We start from the raw sequence: 24,344 nt of genomic DNA, 5'->3' as shown, positions 1-24,344 counted from the left end.
AGACAAATATGTATATAGGTTAAGAAAAGTTTTATGGATTTACAGTTATGTTGTACCCCTTCATGTGGCTGTCAAGGGACAGCCGGGTTGGGACATCTGGGAGGGCTGGCTTGTCACTATGGTGACATCTGACCTCCTATCAGGGTCTGAGGAAGAGACCTCCACCACTGGACAGCGAAGAAGGGGTTGATGGACAGAACTTTGGGAGGGGTTAAAGGGTTAAAAAGGGAAAACCTCCATTGTGAGGGGGCTGAGCACATGGCGGGGAAAATCTTTTGCTCCCAGTGCTGTAACCTTTTTCCTTTATTCAATCTTCTGTTGTATTTTTGATAAGGTTTAATAAACCTTCCTAAACTATGAAAAGTGAGTAGCTACTTCTCACATGGCTTAAATATTTTTATGAAAGACTCTTGCCTATTATAGCAAAACTGTAACAAAAGCTGCATGGAAGACCACCACACCCTGAGTGCGCCTTCTGATTGAGGCCCTGGACTGCAAGTTGATGGAGATAAGATAAAATTACTCAGGTCTGGGCTGGGGGAGATCACAGGAGGACCAAGCCTAGCATTTTGGGGTGGAGATGGCAGCTGCAGGCTTATCTGCTGCCCAGCTCACACAGACCCTCATACCAAAGTGGGGAGGAAGAGAGGTTTTGGGTGTGTGGTGAGGGGGTGTCATGGCCCATCAAACCCATCAAAGCCACATCCACAGGACAGCAGAGGGGTGTCATGGCCCATCAAAGCCCTCCCCACAAAGGGGTTCCCAGACCCTGCACCAGAGCACTGCATGCAATGCAAAATGATGCAACAGATCCAGACTCTTGCAAGGGACAGTTTCAAACCTAGCCCCCTCAGGGGAGGCTCCTGGGCATTCCCACCTGCCCAAATGTATATGAATCCATGGGATTCCATACTTTTTGGTGTGGGGGACCCTCGCCACCAAGAAGACCAGATGGAGGGAAGTGACAATGCTGGAAATGATACAAAGTTGAAAAAATTTTATGTAACTATTCAGTTTTATTCCCCTTTGCCCTGGGGGAAGGGAATTGAAGTTTCTTCAGGGGACTGTTCTGCTAGATGAAGTCTAATGAGCTTAACATCGCAACAGACTGGGAGTAGTACAGAAGATACACAAAAGATAACAATCATTACTGACCACTAACATCAACTCCAAACATCTCCCCTGGCATGGTTGGAGACACCTAGTCCGAGGAAAAAAAGATAGGAATGAGAACCTAATTGGCATCAGAGGTGAAGAAATCCATATCCAATAGGCTACCACATACTAAGAACTGCACAACTTGGGACCAATGACCAATGAACCAATGAATTTCTACAGGTTTTGACTGTGTAAAATATGTGAAAAGTCTAATAAAATCCATGTGTGATGAAATTATTTTCTCTGCACTACCCGAGCACTGTGCGGATGAAATTATTTCTGTTGCACATCCTGGCCAGAATGAAGTAATGCCTTGATTCTCTAACACTAACAATGTTGTTGGAGAGTTGTTTGGTTTTCCCACAGTTTCCTTGACAATGAGACATCACTGGGACATTCGGATTAACGGAAAGAAGGTGGCTGTTATTTAAATGCAGGTGGCTCTCTGCAGATAACTCCACAGGGCCATCCTGAAGGCTGCCAAGCAGCAATTTAGCATTGTCTCTGTTTGCACAGAAGGACCTCAGTAACCTGGAAAGCACAGAAGAAGGAAATGTTTTCTCCCTTACATACTTTGGGCTGTGTACATTCAGCATCCTTCCTCAGCAGCTGCTCTTGAAAAATGTCAGCAGCAGCCTGAGGGTCCTTTAGGGCTGCCAGTGTCAAGAATGACTCTAAAGCAATCATGCAGGGACAAAACCCCTACACCAGAATCACACCAATCACACTACAATGGGTCCTTACATGATTGGGCTGCAAGACTGAATTCTTCAGAATAAAATCAATTTCAGCTGCTTACTGGGAATCAGCAAGTCTAGTGATCTAGCCTTCAGTAAGGTATTTAGTCCTAGCATATGCAATATATTTAAAAGCTAAAATAATCCTAATATGCCTGACTTTTCAGTAGGAAATAAAAGTAAATTAATCACACTGCTTGTCTGCTAGAATATAGTAAATTGCCAGACAGAAATGGTGATAACAGTTTTGCATGCTCTTACATATACTGTTCTCCAACTTTATATTTTCAGCCCAGTTTCCGAAAGGAAAACAAATTTTTAAATCCTGTAAATGTCTTGGGCTACTTGTGTGAACTTATCAAACTTCCACTAGAATCTTTGAACCAACTGGCCATTTTCATACAAATATGGGGAGGAAAGATGGGTCCTGCAGAGCCACCAGAGACAGAGACTCTGAAGTTCACCTTGCTAGAGCACACAGCTGGATATGGGCCACCCTTTATCAGACAGAGACACAACCCAGGTGAGCTCCCCTTGGAAACACAAATGAAGATGAAATGAAGCTGCTTTGGCTCTGCTAATCCCAGAGCAACATAATTCTTCTGTCACACCAGCAGTCCCCACCTCAGTTCCCACTTCCTACCCCAATCCTGTGCGATCACAGTGACAAAAGGGCACTTTGCAAAAGAACAAAGAGAATCACCAGTAATTTTTCATCCATAATGGGATACAGACACAGTTTTCTCCTAAAAGTAAAAGTAAATAAACTCAGGAAATAGCCAGAGGTGACCTTATGATGCTGAATTGTACCCCTATTTGTCAGAAGCAATGACTGACCAACACGTGAACTGAAACTGAGAAGCAAAGTTTACTTTGTAGACAAATAAAATGGAGAACTGTTGGCCTGAATTTGGGAAGGGGAAATGAAAAGGTGTAAAGTAGGAAAAAATACAGCACATGTAATATCTAATAGCTGAAATGTAGTACAGTCTGATTTTTCTATTCTCCAATCCACCATTAAAATGAGTGGATTATCAAAAAGGCAAACTCTGAAATTGTTTGGAAAGATTTAAGTTTCCCAGATATCCAGAAAGCCACCTGGGGAATGAAATTAAATACCAAGGTAGCTAAACAAGGACAGCCCCAGTGCTCTATTCAGATGCTGAATTTTGTTCCTGAATGGAGATTTTCAAAGTCTGTGCTCTTTCCTGCATGCTTTTTAGAAAAAAACAAGTTTGCTGCAGGAAAATAAATAATTAGAAACTCTGCACAATATGGCAAAAATCAAATTAACAATTACTGTGTCACAGAACATGCACATTGAATTCTACTTGATTAACAGTGTTATTTTTCAAAGTAAAGAAAGCTTATAAAGAGCATGCACATGTTTTGAAACTGCTGCAGATGTGTTTAAAACTTCCAACCCCCTTTTTTTTTTTCTTTTTTACTGATGTCTCAGTAGTTACATTTAGGCAAAATGTTGGGGAGATTCCTATTTCTATTCCTTGTTGGAACTGTTTTCCTTAGGGAAAGTAGAGAACACTACAGGTCTGGAAATGACAGAATGTTAAGCTTCTTTGGGATAACACTTACTTTTATTCTAGGTTAGTGGCTGTTTCTTGAAACATACAATAAATAGATTTATTTTCCTCTGCTTAAGAGTAATTGGGATGTTTCTGGCCACTCTGAGATTTTGCACTGTTGCACAGAAAGTGATTGTGGAAGACAGAATAGTTGCACCTAGCATCCTTAAGTGGTTCTGCTTCTGCACTTCTTTACAGCACAACCTTGGCACCTGAACAAGTGGATATAGGATTTCTGAAGACAATGACAGAAATAACACTACAGGAGACAAAATGATACATGTTCTTTCCAAGTATCAATAGTGTTTTCTAGCAGGAATTCTGTGCATGGGAAAAGGACATACATTTTGTGTATTAAAACAAGCATTGCTTTCACAGAGCACAATAGGCTGAGCAGCTATGGAAGTCTACTTTCACTAAAAATTATATCTGAGCAGCAATACTTACACTAATTGTAACAGACCAATTACTTCATTACACAGAACGTGCCAAAATGCCAGGTCAAACTAAGGTAAATACCTCACCTTGGAAATACACGCTGCCCTGAACTGACAGACTATTTAAAAACTGTAATTCCCTGTCTCCACAATCTGTTCAACAAAACAGAATCCAAGTTTATCTTCAGTGATTGTTTCATTTTCAGACACATTTTTATCAGTCTCAGACCTGCTGTAGCAAAATTGTGTAACTGGATTACACTACAGTTGCATTCTTTCTGTACACCCCTAGAAATCAGACGGGAAGCACTGTAGTTTCAGTAAATTGTTCTCCTCCACAGAAACCTCTCATGTTGAAGAGGCACCTGTCATTGCAGCCTGTTATGCCTTTGCTCCTCCACATCATAGACCAATCATAGAATCCCAGCATGACCTGGGTAGGAAAGGACCTTACAGACCATCTCAATCCACCCCCCTGCCATGGGCAGGGACACTTTCCTTCAGACCAGGTTGCTCCAAGCCGTGTCCAACCTAGCCTTGGACATTTCCAGGGATGGGGCAGCCACAGCTTCTCTGGGCAACCTGTGCCAGTGTTGTACGACCCACAGAGACAAGAATTTTCCCCAACATCTAATCTTAATCTCCCTTCTTTTAGTTTTCAGCATCCTACTAAATCATCACTATTCAGACTAATTCCTATAGGTATCAAAAAATCAAGAGATTCCTCACCAACAGGACAAATCAAATTGTAATAAATCAGGAGCTCCCGATTTATTACAGACAAGCTAAATATCTCTGTGAAAGACAGTTCAAAACCAAAAGATTGAGCCAGCTATTTAACAACACTTATCACAAGTATGTGCCTTCAGCGGAGCTCCAGTAGACACTTAGTAACTTAAGTAGAGTTTTACTGCACTTCCCTTCTTCAATTTGTCTCAGTGCACTGGTTAGAAAGGCCTCATCTACACAGCAGAAAGCAGTCTTCAGCTCTTTTGGCCACTTCTACGGTACTGGATATCAATTTTCCTTCTCTGACTGCACCTGTAAGCCCAGGCTCATCCAACCTGACTTTACTGACACAGGGCTCATGACCACTGATGTCATGACCACATGTTACTGTCTTTAGCAGGGGAACTCACAGAACTCCAAGATGGAAAATATTTTTTAATTTATTTTATTAAAATTATAATTGAGATAATCTTTAAAAAGAGCCAATTTTCCATACTACTTTTAATTTTAAAATGTTTTTCATAGCTTTAACCAAGATTTGGGAGCTATTTTCATATATGAGAGGTACAGAGAAAGCTATTAGCTAAAACATTTTTTACTATTGAGACAAGAATTGCAATAACGTGAAAGTATGTCAGAAAGCATATGCAAATACTATTGGAAAGAAAAGATAATGTTTAGAAAAGGTGAGTTTTTTTCCAAATTTGATCTTATTGTTTTCACTACATTAGAGCACTATGAACTCATAATCTTTAGAATCATTCAATTTGCTGTTGCTGGGGGCCTTCCACTGCAAGTGCAAAGGACAGAAAAGTACTGCTATTTCCCACCTACCCCCAACATAAGAAGGACATGAACCTGGTAATGGGACTGGAGCACCTCCCATATGGAGACAGGACAAGAAAGTAGCGGCTGTTCAGCCTGGAGAAGAGAAGGTTGTGTGGAGACCTCACAGAGCCTTCCAGTGTCTGAAGGGGCTACAGGGAAGCTGGAGAGGAACTCTGCATCAGGAACTGTACTGACAGGACAAGGGGGAATGGCTTTTAGCTAAAAGAGAGGAAATTTACATTAGATACCAGAGGAAATCCTTGGCTGTGAGGGCAGTGAGGCCCTGGCACAGGTTGCCCAGAGAAGCTGTGGATACCCCATTCCTGGAAGAGTTCAAGGCCAGGCTGGATGGGGCTTGGAGCAGCCAGATCTAGTGGAAGGTGTCCCTGCCTATGGCAGGAGGTGGAAATGGATGAGCTTTAAGTTTCCTTCCAACCCAAGCAATTTGATTTTTTGATGTTTGATTCAATAAATAAGTTATAAACCTGTCATGCATCAGGATAGCTCCAAAACTTTACTTTAGAACCATTTCAAATTTAATTTCTTTCTGCCTGATTGTCACAACTTCTATCAGTAAAACCACTGTAGTTAGTGCTATCTCAAGATACTTTAAAAAACCTTGCAGAACATGCAGATCAGTGGTACTATCACACAGTTTCCTCTGTCTTCAGAAAATGCCTGCTCACTAGAATTGCAAAAACAATGAAGAAAAAATTGCTAAAATAAAAAGGCGCCTTTACAGAACACATTTCCAGAGGCACAGCTTTACTAGGAAATCCAATGCTATGTAAAAAGCAATTCACATTTTATTTTAAATTTCCATAAACTGTACAAAAAAGTTTCATTCTCACCAAAAATAACAGCAATATTTCCAATCTTACTTCAAGACAAACAACAAACTCTTATTTTAATCTTTCCAGAGTGAATTTACAAATAAACATAAGATGGATGGAGTTTGCGTCACAGTCGGGGCAAGCAAACAGATTTAAACATTTGTGGAATAAATTTGAAGTTTTTAGTGTCTTTTAAGAACTTAAATACTCCTGCCATGCCTGTTAAGCCTAAAGAAAAAAGTTTTGTGTCTGACACAAAGGAATGTAAACAGTCATCAAGAGATTAAAGAGGTTGACTCTTCCAACAAAACCGTAAACGTACCCCTATATCACTGACATTCACTTTACACTGAGACCTGTCCACAGCATGGGGATCGTGCAATAGCTGAATCCATTCTCCAAAATGCCACTTAAATATACAACAAAGACTTTCTTAAAAGTTAGGGTTTTTAAAAAAAAATCCTAAGTAAAAGAACTGAAATAGATTATACTCTTTTTAATAGTTTGAATTTCTTTCTTATCCTAATTAATCAGTGAATATGTAACAGCCCCATCAGATCTACAATCATAATGTACTTTTTCCACGATGCAATAAAGTAAATGAGCACCTAGTTAAGCCAATCAGATGTAGAAAGCACCTCTGCCAAGAGCATGGGCTTGTGTCAGGCTTGATTTTGTTTGCCAAACACATTTAGTATGGACTAACACCACATAATTTAGGTCTTTGACCACAGCTTGTTCAGCCCAAGGCCTAAAATGAAAACACAATTGCAGTGATTTTTTAAGATTTCACTGGTTTTTCTCCCCAGCTTTGAAACTTAATTAAGAAGAAGTTTCAATAGATTGGTTAGAGCTTAAAAAGTCAGGCATTATCTGTTACTTCAGAATTGTTTGAAGGAATACAGTCTTGAAATTCCACTTTATCTGGATAGAGTTTAATGTAAGTGTCCACCATCAAATCTAAGTCATGTTTTATATCAATGTTTATGTTGAGCAAAGCAAGGTTGCTTGACCTTTGCCCTGTCAAGGTGTTTTTCAGGTATGCCTTTAAGCGCTTTCGTCCTATTCCGTACTTTTCATTCTCCACCTTCATCACTGGAAGTAAGCACAAGACTTTAAGCAATGCATAAACATTAGGGAAGAACTTTATGTCAGGCAAGTGAAGTGCTTCATAAATAGTAGCTGGAAGTTCAATATCTTTTCCTCTGTGCTTCCACTTGATTCTCCAACAGTGAAGCTCAGCAGAAAGTGTGTCTGGATTGGGTAAGTCATTTTTGAACATGTCAGCATGATGTTCCTCAGATGTATTGAATTTGAGCTGTCCCATGACTGAGGGCACTAATGATAAACACTTAAGAGCTTTTAAATGTTGTTCTGAGAAAATATCTTTTAGTTCTTGAATAATATGCTCTACTGTTGGGACACTCAGGATTTCTTTGTAGTAATTTTCTGATGTCATATCAGGGTCAAAGTTCCCCTGTTGTGCCCTGAGAAATTTTCCTGGGAGTTTTATTTGTACATCCAGTTTTGTAGCCAAGTTTGTGGCTTCCTCAAACCAAAATTCATGGTAAACTTCAATATTCTCCATCACTTCGTTCAGAGAGTGCAATACTGCTGTTAAGCTGCCAGCTGCAAAGAACACATCTGATGTTTGTCCCTGGAGATTTTTTCCAAATGCTCTTGTAAAAGACAGAACATTTTTCATAATTACAATAGTGACAATGAAATCAAAATCTGTTAGTGCACTTGAAAGTACAAATGCTCGACCAACAATGAAGTTGTTCCACCTGACAGAAAAGTCACTGCTCACTGCATCCAAGCACAGCACCAGCGCTTGCAGGAGGTCCACTAATACCTCAAAAGTATCATGCCTGCCTGTCCACTGAGAACGGCAGATCTTCTTCAACTCATTACCTTTTTCATTATTGTCCTGAAAAAGAGCAGAAATTGTGTTGTCCAGTTCTACTAGTAATTGTGGAGACTGATTAAAAAGACAGTAAACTTCTTCAATTGTTCCTAATGCAATGGAAACACCAACAACAGGAACGGATTTTGCCAGCCAAACATTTAAGGCACATGAGGAACACAGCGTATACACAGCTTGTGGATACTTTTCCAAGAGTCTTGTAGCCACAACTTTCATTTTAGAAGCAAATCCACTGGAGACAATGTAGGCTTGACCCCGACAGTACTCCATGTTTAGACCCCACTTTTCAGTAATAGTTGCGTGGAATTTAACAGCTAAAATTTCAGGATCAGCCTCATATGGTAAAAACCCTATGAATTCTTCTCTGAGATTGTGAGACTCATCAACGAACCTCACCAGCACTGGCAAATGTTCCTCTCCTGCTATGTCCACTACTTCATCGGTGACAATAGAAAAGAAGTGTGAGTCTCTTACTTCCCTCAGTGTCTCCTCTCTAACACAGTTTTCACAGATCTCAAGCATTTGTTTCTGCTGAGTTTTTGAACAATACTCGAGGTTGACTGCAGTCATCTCAAATCGTTTCCTCAGAACTTCATCGCCACCATTTATTCTGTATTCCAGTAGAGCCTGAAAGTTATCTGAAGTAAAAATGCCTTCTGGAAGTTCATCAACATTATGGCCATCCAATGGAATATTTTGTTTACCCATTAAGATCAAAATTTCAAATAATGATTTAAGGTAATCTTTGTTTTCTCTTTCTTCCAGTGTTAAGGGGACGGTTTTTTCCTCTTGTTCTTCCCCTCCTTCCTCTGAGACAGTGTTTTGCTCATTGTTTTCATTTGATTCTTGAGTTGCCTGTTTCCGTTCAAAAGCATCATCAACTACAAAATGAAAATACTGTGTCAAAAATAAAATATAACATTACTTGCCCGTTATCTTTCAGTTACCAGAGTCCAGAGAAAAATGTTTCCAGTTTAAAAGTGAGTGAGTATTTTGGAAACAATTTATACTGGCTGGCTGAATCAAGAAGGAACTCAATTATCCTCCTGCTAAACTAATATAAACTAATAGTTATATATAAACTAATAGTTATGAGTCCTGCATTACCTCATCAGCCTTAGGAAATAAAGTTATTTTCTCAATTATTTTGATCACTTACTCTTTTGCTGCTTCAATGTTCTTATTTCATCTTCACTCTTTAAAAAAACAAACACAAAGAACTTACATTGATGACAATATGTAACATGTGACCTTAAAATATTAACATATCAAAATTAGATACAAATACTGTAGATGAGACCAGTTAACATTTGCCAAAAAGTGCTAGAAATTCTAACAGCAGGAGGTTTCTTGAGGTAGTTTATTACAGCCATGACATGTATCTACCAACTACATGAGAACAGTTGTATTAGGAGGTTCTTCAATATGTATCATTATTAGTAAATAGATTCTATTGCAATTTGGTAATGTGCTGCCAGTAGACAGAACTATCTTTAACTCCATTTTCAGTCAACAGATACAATCAAACTCACAAAGAATTATTTAGAAATTGTCTGAAATTTTTCAAGTATAAACAGAGATTAGGAGTGGAATTCCTCTTAATTGTCAGTATACTTATAACCATGGAGACACTTTCTCCCCTAAATGACACACAAGACACAGTCCCACAAAAATATTTCTCAATCTTGGTTTAATCCATGGATCATTTTTTCACAACAATAAGCTAAAACAAGCACGTCTGAATTGATTCAGATTTCAGAAGTTAAATGGGTGAACCAAAGATCACAATCAACATGCAGCAACAATTTTGGGATATCAAGCTTCAGTTGTGTTCAGCTGACACTGTAGTAACAAGGAAAAGAAAACTATGCATTTGATTTGGATGAAAGAATCAGCTCTGGACCAAGACATTTAATTTTCCAGATTATTTCTTCAAGACTTCCTTAGATAAATTTTTTATCCTGCATTTAATTTATAATCGACAAAAAAAATGCAGGAATAGGCAGCATAGAAAATACAAACATTCAAGTGGCTAAATATTTTTATTTCCCATTTTTGTGTAAAAGTTTCACATTAACTTGTCTTTAAGAAAAGAGATTATTAAAAGAAAAGAAAAGAATCTTTTCTTTTAATAATAAACCAATAATTTTACATTAAAAACTTACCAGCTCTTTTATCCTTTTCCTATGTCTGCTGTGGGGATTGTTCAGGTGACTTGTTAGATCAAATATAGTTGGCACAGCGTTATCCCGTAAAACCGTTCTGTATGGGCTCTGTAAGAAAACAGACATCTCCAAAACTTTGAGAAATTCCACACACTGTGCCCTTTTCTTTCTCTCCTTTTCTTGTTTATGTTACTATTCTAAAGTACTTTGACTTTTTGATGTTACCAAAGAGAAAGCTAAGCTATGCAATTTACATTTCAGGGATATCAAGAGAACACTGAAAATAGGAAGACAGATACTACAGAAAACTCCAATCCAAACTACAAATCCTTTTTTTTTAAATCCTCATTATCTTTATATCAAAGACCCTGGACGCAATAATTTTAACTTACTGCAATATTATGTTTTTTTTTTTTAAATAAACATTCTGGATAAAAAGACATTTGTGCATCAGAAAGGAAACATTTTGTTACTATTGTGTTTTGGTTTTAATCACTAATTTCACAATTCTAGAAACATTTCATTGCGAAAATGTTCAATTGCTTTTTTTTGTAGAACTATGAAGTCCACCAAGTACTACTGTGAAAGATCATATTGAGGAAAAATTTTATCTGTGAATAAAAAAAAAGAAGAAAAAACTTCTAGATGATCATCCAAGTGCTCCCAGTTAAAAAAAATATTTAAAGCAAAATGTTATATTTGGATATACTGTAAAACTGTGTTGCCTATACTGACTCATTTCTGCTGAGCACAAAATTGTAACTGATGTCATCTTGTTGTTAGATTGAAATACATTTCAAACAAACCCAGTATCAAAGCGTTTCCTTTCAGAGTCACAATTACTTCCAATTTCCATCTGTTTCAGGGATGCTGGCTATTTAGAGACCTCATCACGTGTAATACCACTAGGACTTCAGAGTTTGACCTGCATATTTTAATTATCCTTCATAACTAAAAGAACCATTTTGCTTATGTACCAGAGTGGAATTCAGCCTAGAAATAAAAACTTGATACAAAGTCCCAAGTCCACCCTTTCCTACTCTTATGCAAGCTGTTAAAATCATATTGTTGACAAAAAGAACTGAAAGCTATTACTTCATTAACAGAAAACAGTGCCTTGACTTCAGCCAGATGAAAATGTAACAGGACATTATAGCTTGACAGACGTAAAGGGTGTTTAAATCTTGTGGCCACAACAGAGTGTAATTTAACCAAATCACACCATGTACACACTTCAGGAACAGGACATTAATTAGTTTAAATAATTAGAGAAATGCAAAATTACCCCAAATAAACTTATATAATATTGTAATCTCTAGTGAAACAAGGAAAGCACTGCAGTGAGCGACAGTGTGCAACAGACACATTAAACAGCCAGGAGCACCACCTTTTCTCTCTCCTCCTCTGACTGTTAATCTTCACTATCATTTTCAATGGCTGAGGGCCTGTGTGAAGCCCCAGACAATGGCAGTGAACCCAATTAAGACTAAGAAATTAATTTTCCAAGGGACAAATTACCCAGGAGCTGAAAGATTAAAAGGCAGCATTCTTGGTGAAAAATGTCAGTCACATTTTGCAAGATGCAGTAAACAAATGCTTGTTTTTACTTACACTTCTGCATATCATAGAAGTCTCAAAATGTTTAGCACACAATCTGTAATGCTTGTTGAGTTGATCTGGAGTTTTATCTTCTAAATCTGCCCTTCGACAGTTCTCTACCCATCTCTGACATCTGCATGTAAGGAGAAGAATTAGATAATCTTAGGATAAAACAAAATCCTCTACAAATTCAAACCATACTCAAAATGGAGCACAAGTGAGTGTAAGTGACCTTGATACAAGGCTTGGAAAAGTTCTTCACAACTTCCTTTGGAACATCCCATCAAATTTTTGTAAAAACTACTTTTTCTGCTTTTGCTCACCTCTCAACATCTCCCCACCAAATTCAGGAGTCTTTTCCCTCAATTTATATATTCTTGCCTTTGTCCCACACTCACACACATAGAGCAAATTGTAGCACAGTGGGTCATGAAACTTAACTATTTAATTCTAAATAATTTGCTCTTGAAAAGAAAAATTAAAAACCAAAGAGATGTGCATGTAATCTAAAGTCATAATGTTTTCTAGGCAGTTTTTATGATGGCTGTTTTTTCCACCTCCCTTCAAAATGTAGTATTCTTCTTATTTATTGTGGTCACTGGGGGATTTTAGAGTAGATTTATGAAAGTGAAATAAAAACAATAGAAAAGCAACCATTCCACAGACAGTGCTTCCATGCCCAAAGGAAGTTCTCCTTAGATATCTATTTTTACATGTATTTACTTTTGCTTTGGATGAGTTCAAAAAGATATACCACAAGGATAAAGAAATATTTCCTTTACTGACAGGACTCCATTTAGGTATGCAAGAGACTGTCTCTTCTGGTGAGTAAACCACTTGCAGTAATTGATGCAAATGCAGTAGTCAGCTTGAGCTTCCCCTAATGGGGTACACACCATCACTCTCTAAGCAACAAAGTTACTTGTTCTAGAAGTTAGAAGAAAGCAATTTTACTATTACTTTTGACTACAAACATGAAATTATGGTTTATAGCACTAAGGAGGGAGAAAAACAACTATAAGAACAAAGGCTGTCTTGTCAGATGTTTTGGTGGGCAGCTCAGATGAGGAAATCACAGGTCTGAGTGAATTCACCTCTACTTTAGCTCAGTAAAGGGCAATTGTGCAGATGAAAGAGGGCAATCTTTGATTCCGATCTCTGCTGGCTGAACCATTTGCAAATCTCAATTTTTTGCTCATGCAAAATATTAAAATAACAATGATGGCAAATGCCATAAATCAAAATAATTTCTAATATTGCTCTTGGAGATCCATACAGAGTATTCTTAGTAACAATTTAAAATAAGGAAAGAAAACAATGTTTTAAAAAATCTGATTTTTTGGAACAACAGATCTTGCACTCTTGCCTTGGCAGTGCAATCACCCCAAAAAGAGAACTGGAGAGCTTTTGTCACTTAATCAAATGATATAAACACTCTTTTAAAGTGGGAGACCTGTTTTGTGTAAATTATATTGACTCTGGCTCTCAGATTTTCTCAGCGGGTGTCGACTACTAAACAATTCATTAAATGTGATCACAGAGGCTGATCAGCCTCCTCTATAGTTAGTGGGGAGGGTTTCAGTCCAGAGAAAGAGCCTGACCCCATGGTCTTACCTGCTTCTCTCAGTGATTCGGGGAAGCTGACAAACACTGAGAGAGAACAAAGCCAGAGCTCCTCACATCATGTTAACTCCCCTGAATCACCTCCTGGCAATCACAGGGACACAAACTGGTGGCAGGAATGGTGCATTCAGAACCAGCACACAGTTGTCAAGGGCAGGTAAACATCAGCCAGAATTCTTTGCCCTCCCATGTTAACGCCAACCAAAGAACCTCAGTAGGTACTTAGTAAGTACTACTTAGTAATAGTCAAGGATTAGATCAATGAGTGACTGCAAGAGATACCACCAGCTCTTCAGAGGGGGCTTACCCAAAAATGAGTCTCACACAGATTTCATTAACCACCCAGTACTCCCTTCCTGATGCCCTAAGTTTTAGCTTTCATACTTTCCAGATTCTGTACTGCATTAGTATATAACCGAACTTCATATAAAGTGTTAGCAAGTTCTCCGCACAGTTTAATCAGACAAAACAATCCTTTTCCAGCTGAGAACCAAAGACACCATTGCAGCTTCGGGCCCAAAAAGTACAAACAACAGTGAACTGAGGAGAGCAATCTGGGGGGAGGATGGGACTTCATAACCTGCAGCTGTAATTGGACAATTAATCCTAATATGCAAATGGACCAAAACTTCCAAAAGTGCGAAAACATGTGACCTCTTGTCCAACATGGGTGGAGCCACAGCCAGGCTCTTGTACTGCCCAAGGTGTACTCTTTGAAGGCCTTTTTAATAAATACCTACTTTATTCCTTGAACACTGTCTAACCTCTGCTCTAGGTAGCCTCTCAAGGCATCATTTCCTTACGAAGTTCTTCAACAGTTGCACAAAAACTGGCTGTGGCTGCTGCCTTTTGTGCTGAAGTAAACACTGCCTGCGATGCCAAATGGTTTTTGCCCATTTTCTTTTATATATTCTCTGTATTCTTACACATATATTTGTAACTTTGTAGCCTATTGTGCTATTTGTGGCTGGTTTTCCCAGTACTTTACCCTACCTTTTCCCTAGGCAAAAAAAGCCCCACATTCCAAGGCCCCCTAGCCTATTCCAAGCCTATCTTGGCTCTGTCTGGGAACCAAAGCCAAAAAACAGCTCTTCAAGACACATTTTCACAAACAATATTTAGTTCTCATCTAAGGAAGGGGCGGAGGGAGAAAGGCCACGGACAGGATTCAGAGAAGGTTGGACTGAGTGAAATAGCATCACCTCTTATGTCTCTAATTGGTGATTTTTTTCAATTATGCTGATTTGCTAAACTTTTAAAACTGTATTCACCCCATGGGGGATGGTCATTTCATGGACATTTTTCCATGTCTGCCCCTGGAGGCCTCCAATGAAGACCAGCCTTTGTGTTACCTCCTATACTAATATTATCTCAGGGTTATGTTGTTTTATTTCTAGGTTGCTTAAGGCATCACCTGAGCACATGATCCAAAAGAAGCCCTTGGTGTTTAGAGCCCCGGTTTGAGATCCTAACTACACAATCCTAGAGGTTTGGGTTGGAAAGGACCTTACAGCCCATCTTGTTCCAGGTCCTGCCATAGGCAGGGGCATCTTCCACTAGAGCTGGCTGCTCCAAGCCCTGTCCAGCCTGGCCTTGAACACTCCCAGGGATGGGACAGCCACAGCTTCTCTGGGCAGCCTGTGCCAGGGCCTCACCACCCTCACAGGGAGGAATTTCTTCCCAATACCTGATCTAAACTTCCCCTCTTTCATATCATGGATCAGACATGGGCACCAAGCTTCTCAACCCACTGGAGCAGCGTATCAGCAACCAGAGCTCTGGAAATTCAGGAAGCTCTAATGGCAAAGGCTGAAATGTTGACATTCTCTCAAGGAGCTACAGGACTAAAAGGAGACGACAGGTTATATGACTGAACTCAAACCTGAAAACTCCATCTGAGTCTGAATTCAGCCCCTCAGTCTCACTGTGACTTTGGTTCCTAATAGAACACTCTCTGAGCAATGGAATACAAAGAAAAAGGAAGTCAGACCCCTGAGATCACACACTACAGCTCTGCATGGTATTATCCAAGAAGCAACTAGAAAGATCTTATGTAGGAGTGTCGGGGGGTCAGCACGGTCCCAGATGGACAGAGATGAGAGATCTCTGAAGCCAGGTCGTGGAACTTACAATCTTAGAATAAAATTATGTATTACCTTTAATCAAATCTTTCAGTATTCAACTACTTCTGCATGAGAAGACAGGTTTATGGAGCTTGTGAAGTCCTTATGCAAAACCTACATCCACAAGACTGCCCTGAGTCTTACTACTCAACTCAACTGGATGCTGTAGCAGCAGGGAATAGCTCCTACGTTAAAAGCAATAGCAGCAACAGCAATTACCATGAAAAGGAGCAAACTTAGGTCGAAGTCACCCAACAACCATGTATACATGAAATGAACCTGATTCTTTTACCTGAACATGCTTCACAAGTATCATCCCCATGGAGAGCATACAGTTGTGAATAAATTATTTTAAATACACATATTAGTTTGAGATTTTTTTTTTTTATCCATAACTTTATTTCCCATTCCCTTTAACAGTGAGCTGCATCATGATGTGCTCAGGTAGTGTTTCACTTCAGCTACCTACAGGGAGATATGCATGATCAGTCTCCAGAGAACTTGGATCTAACCCCATTCTCCAATGGATCCTCATACATGAATGGCAAATGGCACACAGGCTACACAGGAATGGGAAACTTGGAGTGCATAAAGCAGAATCTCTACAACCCTTCGTGAATGCCCAAGAGGCTGAATTAACTTGCATTAGGAAGAGAGATGTAATTGGTGAAGTTGTAATTAATGAGTGACTGTACTAATTCTAAATAAGCTTTTGGAGAGCATCATACATCTACGCTACTGAAGGAGCAAACCACAGTTCTTTACTTCAGCAGAAAAGAAGGTATCTAATGGAACTGAAACACAAGTGCTGCTGGAAGCTACAGGAGAAATCACTTTAGTACACTGTCCAGCTCATACCAAAGGCTCCTGTGAAACAAAGAAATAATAAAACTGCTCAAACTTGTAGTCAGGTAGATGTAAAATGGCCTGGAGTTTAGGAGTAGTACTATGTGGCTGCTGCCTTTTGTGGGATAGCAGGATATTGGAAATAACTCTCACCAAACTCTAGAGTGGTCATTGACAGGAATAGCGTTTGGCAGAGAATTATATCCAGGACCAGCCTCTTAGAAAATAAATGGCTGGAGAAAACCTCACACAAAATAATAAATAAAACAAAATACAGCTACATGACATACAATCTGGAGATGAAGGATTAACTAAGGTATTTTCAGTAAAATCCAAATTGGAAGTTAAATAGGAAGAACCATATACTGCCATGTACTATTTGCTGTAAGTTTTAGGTAAGGAAACTGGCTACACCATTCTCACATCAAACGAGTAGTGGATGATCAGCCAGTTGATTGTGATTTTTTTATGGGTAATCATTTAAGTATTTGTGCACAGGAATCTATAACGTTGTACTCTACCCTATGGTAATGCTGTTAGCTTTGTTATATTTGTACTTGGAATAATGCTGTACATAAGGGCAGCACTCACAGAATGGGTGTAGAGACTGTAAGGATATAAAAGCCCAGGGAGTTCTTGGTTCAGGGTCAATCCCCAGAGCCAACAGCTCAAGCTGTTACCACATTACGATTAAAGTGCTGAAAGGAACCAGACATCTGAGATTGTTACAGAAAACCCAGAACCCAGGGTTGAGGCTGAAAGGGAAACTTGTCTGCCACCATGAGTGTGGCATGTCCAGGGCACTCTGTTTCACTGGAGCCACCTGCCCTGGAGGGGCTTTGCTCGTAGCAATTAAAGTCACTGGGCTGTGCAAAGGGACTCCCAGTGTGGCTCCTGAATGGTCAGGCAGGAAAGTTTCCTTCATACCTCTTAGGCATTGCTCATTAGCTTTTAAGAAGGTTTCTTCAGTCACGAACTTTACATTTTCAGAGATCTGCTGACATCTCATGGAAGCTGAAATGGCATTTTACTGAGTTGCAGCTAGAGGATACATTACCTCACTACTGGTCAACTGCAGCAGAACAGCATCTCTTTGCTTAAGAAGTATTTTGTTCTAAACACTCATATCTCAGCTGGAACTTGAGCTACCATGATGAACAGAGCCACAATCACAGATGAGAGCTAAACAAACATATCTTACTGTGAGGATCACTGCCTAGACTGCATAAAATTGTAAACCTTATGGAGGTAGCAGAGGCTACTTACACTAGTTTGATATGAAAAGACAACGTACCCACCATTAAATACTGGTGGTTCTTCTCCAAAGGCTGATCTCTGAACCCTTTATCTTAAGAAGCCAAAATGAAAGAAGGTAATCTTAACAGGTTAGCTCTCACTGACTTCCTAACACCTGAAAGATCAGACTTGGAATGTCTAACTGGAACTGCTTAGCACTGAACTGGGAAAACATTAAAGGCAATTACCCAGCTATTATGGAAACACAGAAAACAGTAAGGTAGTAGAAACAATTTACTCAGACTATGCATTTACCAGCAATGATTTTTCTTAAATTAAAATTTATTTTAAGATGTATTCTAACAACTTTATTTTCAGCTTTCCCACTGTAAGCTGCCAAGTTCAAATAACATTTTGGGACAATGCACTTTGCTCACCATCCCAGTCTGACCTACAAAAGTGAGAGCAAGCAGTAGAAGGAACATCTTTTCATTTCCATCTGCAGACTGCTGTAGACCAACCCACAGAATAAAACACCCTCAAGTCTGTAAAACCAAATGGATGCATGGATTTATCAGTCTCTAAATACTCTTGGTAAAATAGAATATATTATCAACTTTGGACAGAAAGTTGTAAAATATTAATGGGGGAGCTTTTTGAGAACTTAGAACATCATCTTTGTCACTGACTGCTTTTAAGAGTTCAAAGGTGTTATAAACAGTTTATGTATAGCTTCTCCTTCCTCCTGCCCATCTTGTGAGACCCCATCTGAAATACTGTGTACAGTATGCCCCAATAAAAAGACAGACATGGAAATGCTGGACCAAGTCCACAAAGCTGGCAAGAGGAGTGGACCACCTCCCATATGGAGACAGGATGAGGAAGTCAGGGCTGTTCAGCCTGGAGAAGAGAAGGTTGTGTGGAGACCTCACAGCACCTTCCAGGGTCTGAAGGGGCCTTACAGAGAAGTAGAAGAGGAACTCTGCATCAGGAACTGTAGTGACAGGACACAGAGAAATGGCGTCAAACTGTAAGAGGGGAAATTTAGGTTAGATATATGAAGGAAATTTTTTACAGTGACGGTTTGGAGGCCGTGGCATAGGTTGCCAAGAGAAGCTGAGGCTGCCCCATTCCTGGAAGTGTTTCAAGGGTTGGCTGGGAGAAAGGTGGTCTAATGGAAGGTGTACCTGCCCATGGCTTGGAATGAGATGAGCCTTAAGGTTCCTTCCAACCCAAACCATCCTATGGTTTATAAAACAGAGTTTTAAAAAATTAATCTTTAAAATGTAATAATTTAGTCACACACCTTTAACTACCTCTCTGCACTGCTACCATGCAAAACACTCATTCAAAATGTCCTTCCATAAAAAAAATCATAAACTGCAGAGGGTATTTTCTTCATACAGCAAACTGTCATCTACTGAGGAATTCTGTACAGCTTGATGTGACTCACATTTTACAGCATGGACCTCTTACAAATTAAGACTGAAGCTCAGACAGCGCCAATTTTCTTCAATTCCACACAAACTGCAGACATTCCTTTGTGTGAGATTTTTAAGGGTCTCAAAGGACAGATGGTAGAAAGAGACAACAGTAAGAGCAAATCATGAAAATGAAAGAATAAGAGTAGGTAAGCAAGCACTTTTATTTCAGTTCTTATTAAAGCAAAAGCATATAGAATATGGATTGTATTACAATATCTTGCATGTACTAGACATAAAGAGGTCTGGATAGACAGACCTGATTTTGGATATGTTATGAAGTTCTCCTGGATGAATGCAAGGCCTTGCATTCATGCAGGAGAACTTCATAACATATCCAAAATCACAACTTTAGAGAGCAGCTACTACCTATATAAGCTTTTTGTATCTTCATTTGAAATTGCTTGGAGGGTCTGTTTCCTTAGGAAATACTACATATGCATAATTCCCACGGGGTTTTGATTTTTCCAAAAATCAGGTCAAGCAGCCTCAAGGAAGAAAGGAAGTAAGTATCATGTATAAATCATGAAAAGCCCAGCCTTAACTATCGACTGTTAGAAAAGAGGTAACTGGTATTGCTCTATGCCTATACCCCCTTCAATATTGTGAGCATCACGTTAAATCAAGTGATTTTAAGAGTGTCATCTCGATTTAAGGGTGAACCTTTACATGGGGGTTTCTATGTCTAAGTACAAGATTTATTTTTCACAGTATTTTCCAGTGTCTCTCACTCACACACTTTTTGCTCTACCAGTGCTTTTCACCCATTGGGAATTTCTCCCATCACCTCTGCTGTCGGTCATGACGCTTTGCCACCATCCCAGCAATCCTGTGACAGTTCCTCCCCGTCGCAGGAGTGTCCCATCTGCCACGCACACACCTCATCGCCTAACACAGAGAGCAGGACTGATGGACCTTCACTGCCTGAGCCAGTGCTGAGCCTGCTCGGGCCCCCACAATGCAGGGCTCCCTACCTGACCCCTCCAGCTGCCGCACATCTCTCACAGCCGTACATCCCACTGCACCACCTCACACACAGCCCCACCCCGCCCTCCGGCAGGCGGCCCCCACCCCGGTCTCGGCCAGGTGCCCACCTCCCGCCGCATCCCGGAGCGGCGCCGCCGCCGGCCCCGCCACTCCCCCGAGGGGCGGCAGCCGCAGCCGCCGCCGCCCCGGCGCAGGCGCAGCCGCCCGCCCGCCTCCCGCCGCCACCGCCCGGAGGGTCCCCCGGCCCCGCCCCGCCGCAGCGAGCGCGGCCTCCGCAGGCACCATCGGAGGTCCAGGCGCCCGCCGGCCCCGCGGGTAAGGAGGCAGGCGCGATGAGGGAGGCGCGGGGAAGGCAGATTGGGCAGGGGGAAGGGAGCCGGCTCTCCGCGCGATGTCTCCTCAGACAGGCAGCGCTGTGCGCCGGCGGGGCCCGAGAGGGAGAGCCGGGCGCGCCTCCCCCAGCCCGCCCCTCCCGAGGTGGTCTCACCTGGCCGGATCGCGGGGGAAGCGGAAGAAGGCCAGGTCGGACTGGGTGCTCTTGCGGGTGCAGTTGGGCGCCGCGCAGAAGTTCGGCATGGTTCCCCCGGCCGGCGCCGCTGCCCCTTTAAATCGGCGGGCCGGCGGGAGGGGGGCGGGGGGGGAGGGTGCGTGTGTGGGGTGGAGGAGGAGGAGGTGGCGGCGGCCGGAGGGGAGGCAGGGCGGGAAGCGGCTCCACAGTGCTGTGAGCGGCCGGGAGGATTCAGCGCCGCGCTCCGCCGGGCCGGGGCCACCTCCTTCCCACACTGCACCGCGCGCGCCCGCCGCGGGCACGGCCCTGCGCGTGCGCGCGAGGAGCGGGCACGGCGGGGGCGCGCATGCGCGGGGTGTCGGGGTCTGTGTGTGCGTTCCGCCGTGCGTGTGTTAACGGCGTGTGTCTGTCACACTCCGTCCGTCTGTCCATCACACACCGCGCGTGTGTTAACGGCGTTGTGTCCGTCACACCGTGCGTGTGTTAAACCAAGTGTGTCCATTATGTGTCCATTATACACCGTGCGTGTGTTAACGGCGTGTGTGTCCATCACACCGTGCGTGTGTGTCACACCGTGCTTGTGTTAACGGCGTGTGTGTCCATCACACATCGTGCGTGTGTTAAACCAAGTGTGTCCGTCACACACCGTGTGTGTCCATCACACCGTGCGTGTGTCCCTTACACCGTGTGTGTGTTAACTGTGTGTGTCCGTCACACATCGTGCGTGTGTTAAACCAAGTGTGTCCGTCACACACCGTGCGTGTGTTAATGGCGTGTGTCTGTCACACCATGCGTGTGTCCATCACACCATGCGGTGTTAACTGTGCATGTCCATCACACCATGAGTGTGTCTATCGCACCATGCGTGTGTCCCTTACACCGTGCGCGTGTTAACGGAATGTGTCCATCACACCATGCGTGTGTCAACCGCATGTCTGTCACACCGTGCATGTCCATCACACCATGAGTGTGTTAACCACGTGTGTCCATCACACCATCCATGTGTCCATCACACCGTGCGTGTGTCAACCACGTGTCCCTTACAACGTGCGTGTGTTAACCGCGCTTGTCTGTCACACCATGCGTGTGTTAACAGCATGTGTCAATCACACACCGTGCATGTGTCAACTCGCGTGTGTGTGTGTTAACCACGTGTGTCTGTTGCACACGTGGGTGTCCATTGCACTGTGCGTGTGTGTTATGACGTGTGCGTATTTGTCACACCGTGTGTGTGTGTTACAGTGTGTGCATATTTGTCACACCGTGCGTGCCACCCCATGTGTGTGGCTGTGTGACACCGTCTAGGTGTTGCGCCGTGTGCGTGTTTCACCACGTGTGTTACGCCGTGGTGTTACACCGTGTGTGTGTGTGTGTTACGGCATGTGCATACTTGTTACAGCACGCGCGTGTGTTGCACTGTGTGCATGGGCTATGCCCTGTGTGTGTTATACCGTGTGTGTGTGTGTGTGTTACTGTGTGTGCATACTTGTTACAGCACGTGCATGTGTTGCACTGTGCATGTGATGCCGCGTGCTCACGTGTGACACCAAGTGTGTGTGCACATGTGACAGTGTGTGTGTGTTCCACGATGGCCACTCCAAAACCCAGTGTAGGAGGGGGGATTGTAACATTTTTTGTACAGACAAGCACTTTTCTCTCCTCCACAGCTCTTTCTTCTCCAGTCCAACTTATTCATGTCAGCCTGGTCTCCCTGCTCTCTCCTGCCCCATTATCCCTTTTTCTTCATTCATGTATTTGCAGCCTTACATAGTTTTGTCATCTAACACCCACTCTCCAAGCACAGTACGTCCCATTCCCCCATTAACTCCACAACTGGTTTCCCCCCTCTCTTTGCTCACAGCTCCTTGTCACCACCCACAGGTCTCCAACTGGCCAGCCAACATCATTGTTACAGTTCTAATCATTTGGGGCTTAGTTTCCCTCCCTGAGGAAACTCACAGAGGGGTGAATGGAGCAGGGCAGGGCTGCTTCCCATCTGTATACGTGCTACACTGTGTCTGCTTTAAAACTCAGCGTAGGGTGGACATGGAGGTCGTAATGGTGTTCTCTTGTCTACTCTCTTTTATTTGGTTCTAGGAGGATGTTGTTACTCTGCAGCCTGATGGATGATCTCACACAGAATCACTGAACCAATTAGGTTGGAAAAGACTTCTGCAATCATTGAGTCCAGCCCATGACAGATCATAACCTTGTCAACTAGACCAGAGCACATCTAGGCTTTCCTTAAACATCTCCAGGGATGGTGACTCTACCACCTCCCTTGGCAGACTCTTCCAATATCTAATCGCCCTTTCTATGAAAAAAATTCCTCCTGATGTACAACCTAAACCTTCCCTGGCACCGCTTAAGACCCTGTCTTCTCATCCTGTCACTGGTTGCCTGGGAGAAGAGGCTAATCCCCACCTGGCTAAACCTCCTTTCCGGTACTTGAAGAAGTAATGGTAAAAGCCACAAGCTTTTCAAGTAATGAAATAATTAGATAGAGGCTGTCCTGGTCAGAAGACATTATTAGGTAAAAATAAAATAAAGCTTAGGAAAAAAACAGGATACAGAAAACTGGATGGTAGGAAGTGGGTAAGGGCTCCCTCACCAAATATGTCCTGTTTAAAAGTAGGTAGAGCACCTGTGAAATTACAAATGCTGATGGCAAGTGATGATTGTTTCAGGTGTAATACTGCTGTAGTTTTAAGAATTCAGCTGTGATATATCCTTTATGTATCTTCACATAAAAAGTCCTACTGTCCTGGAGATGTGCTGGGCTCTGGGAACCACAATCCAAAGACACAAAATGGTCAAAAGTATTAAGTTTTCAAAAGAGTGCATAAAGGAAAAATAACAACCAAAAAAAAACCCTATTCATTTGATTCCTTTTGAGCTTCAACTATTTTAAGCTTTCTTTGTTTAGTGTGAGCAGGATTAAAACTGTCTTTTACATGAGGAAGTCTTGTCATCAAGTGCTCCTGACCAATCATAATAACACCTGCTTATTTGGCATGAATTGTTTGCCTGAATTCTATCTTGTCTATGTAGCTGAAGTGGTTTTGAGTAGTCATTTAAGCTAATGCTAAAGAAAACTGCTGCACCCCATTGGTTTGACTTTACTTGGCAGTCACCAACATTCATGGACAGTGAACTGTATAAATGAGTTAATCAGATAAGTAATCGTTTTTTAAATAAACTCAGGTTAGATTTAGTCCAGATAAGTGCCATCTGATCTGTGGTGCAGGTTGCATAAATGTTCATGCTGATACAAGGAAACACAAAAAAAAAAAAGACAGCAGGATCATTTTCAATTGTAGCAATAGTATAGGAGCACAATTACATTATGTTAGAGGAATTTTAAAAAACTGAAAATCTGTTTCAGTAGGAAAAAGATTTCTTCTCACATAACTATTAAGAAAATTGTATGTTCTGCCCAATATTGAAAGACCTTTTCTCCTCCAAATTGCTTCATGAAACAGAAGTACTGGCATGCTAAACTCCTTTTTGGGGCTCTGAGGAAGCCAAACTAGAATGGCTGTAT

At 41.6% G+C, this 24,344-nt stretch overlaps 1 protein-coding gene across 2 annotated transcripts; it reads right to left on the bottom strand.

Annotated features, from left to right (window-relative positions):
• Positions 1 to 6,016: 6,016 nt before the first annotated feature.
• Positions 6,017 to 21,062, bottom strand: THAP12 (THAP domain containing 12). 2 transcript variants are annotated; one of them, XM_030957910.1, is made up of 5 exons: positions 20,093 to 20,319; positions 12,009 to 12,129; positions 10,398 to 10,505; positions 9,392 to 9,428; positions 6,017 to 9,113 (listed from the first exon to the last, which is right to left on the bottom strand). In XM_030957910.1, the coding sequence occupies exons 1-5, from the start codon at positions 20,188 to 20,190 to the stop codon at positions 7,168 to 7,170; spliced, it is 2,310 nt and encodes a 769-aa protein (XP_030813770.1). In that variant the 5' UTR covers positions 20,191 to 20,319; the 3' UTR covers positions 6,017 to 7,167. The 2 variants fall into 2 exon arrangements, with proteins under 2 accessions (XP_030813770.1, XP_030813779.1); XM_030957919.1 differs by lacking the exon at positions 20,093 to 20,319 and adding an exon at positions 20,780 to 21,062 and having other exon boundaries at positions 6,020 to 9,113.
• Positions 21,063 to 24,344: the final 3,282 nt, after the last annotated feature.

This window comes from Camarhynchus parvulus, chromosome 1 (genome assembly GCF_901933205.1).
Source record: "Camarhynchus parvulus chromosome 1, STF_HiC, whole genome shotgun sequence".
In the NCBI taxonomy this organism is placed as follows: Eukaryota; Metazoa; Chordata; class Aves; order Passeriformes; family Thraupidae; genus Camarhynchus; species Camarhynchus parvulus.
The sequence above is the reverse complement of the archived record's forward strand: the minus strand, read 5'-3'. Positions and strand labels throughout refer to the sequence as shown.

Bases quoted from the DNA above. Each gene is read 5' to 3' on its own strand.
- THAP12 (XM_030957910.1), bottom strand. From the start codon at position 20,190: ATGAGGTGTGTGCGTGGCAGATGGGACACTCCTGCGACGGGGAGGAAC. The intron at 12,130-20,092 runs GTGATGGGAGAA...CCTTACATGCAG, and splicing joins CGTCATGACCGACAGCAGAG to ATGTCAGAGATGGGTAGAGA. The intron at 10,506-12,008 runs GTAAGTAAAAAC...GTTTTCTTACAG, and splicing joins CTTCTATGATATGCAGAAGT to AGCCCATACAGAACGGTTTT.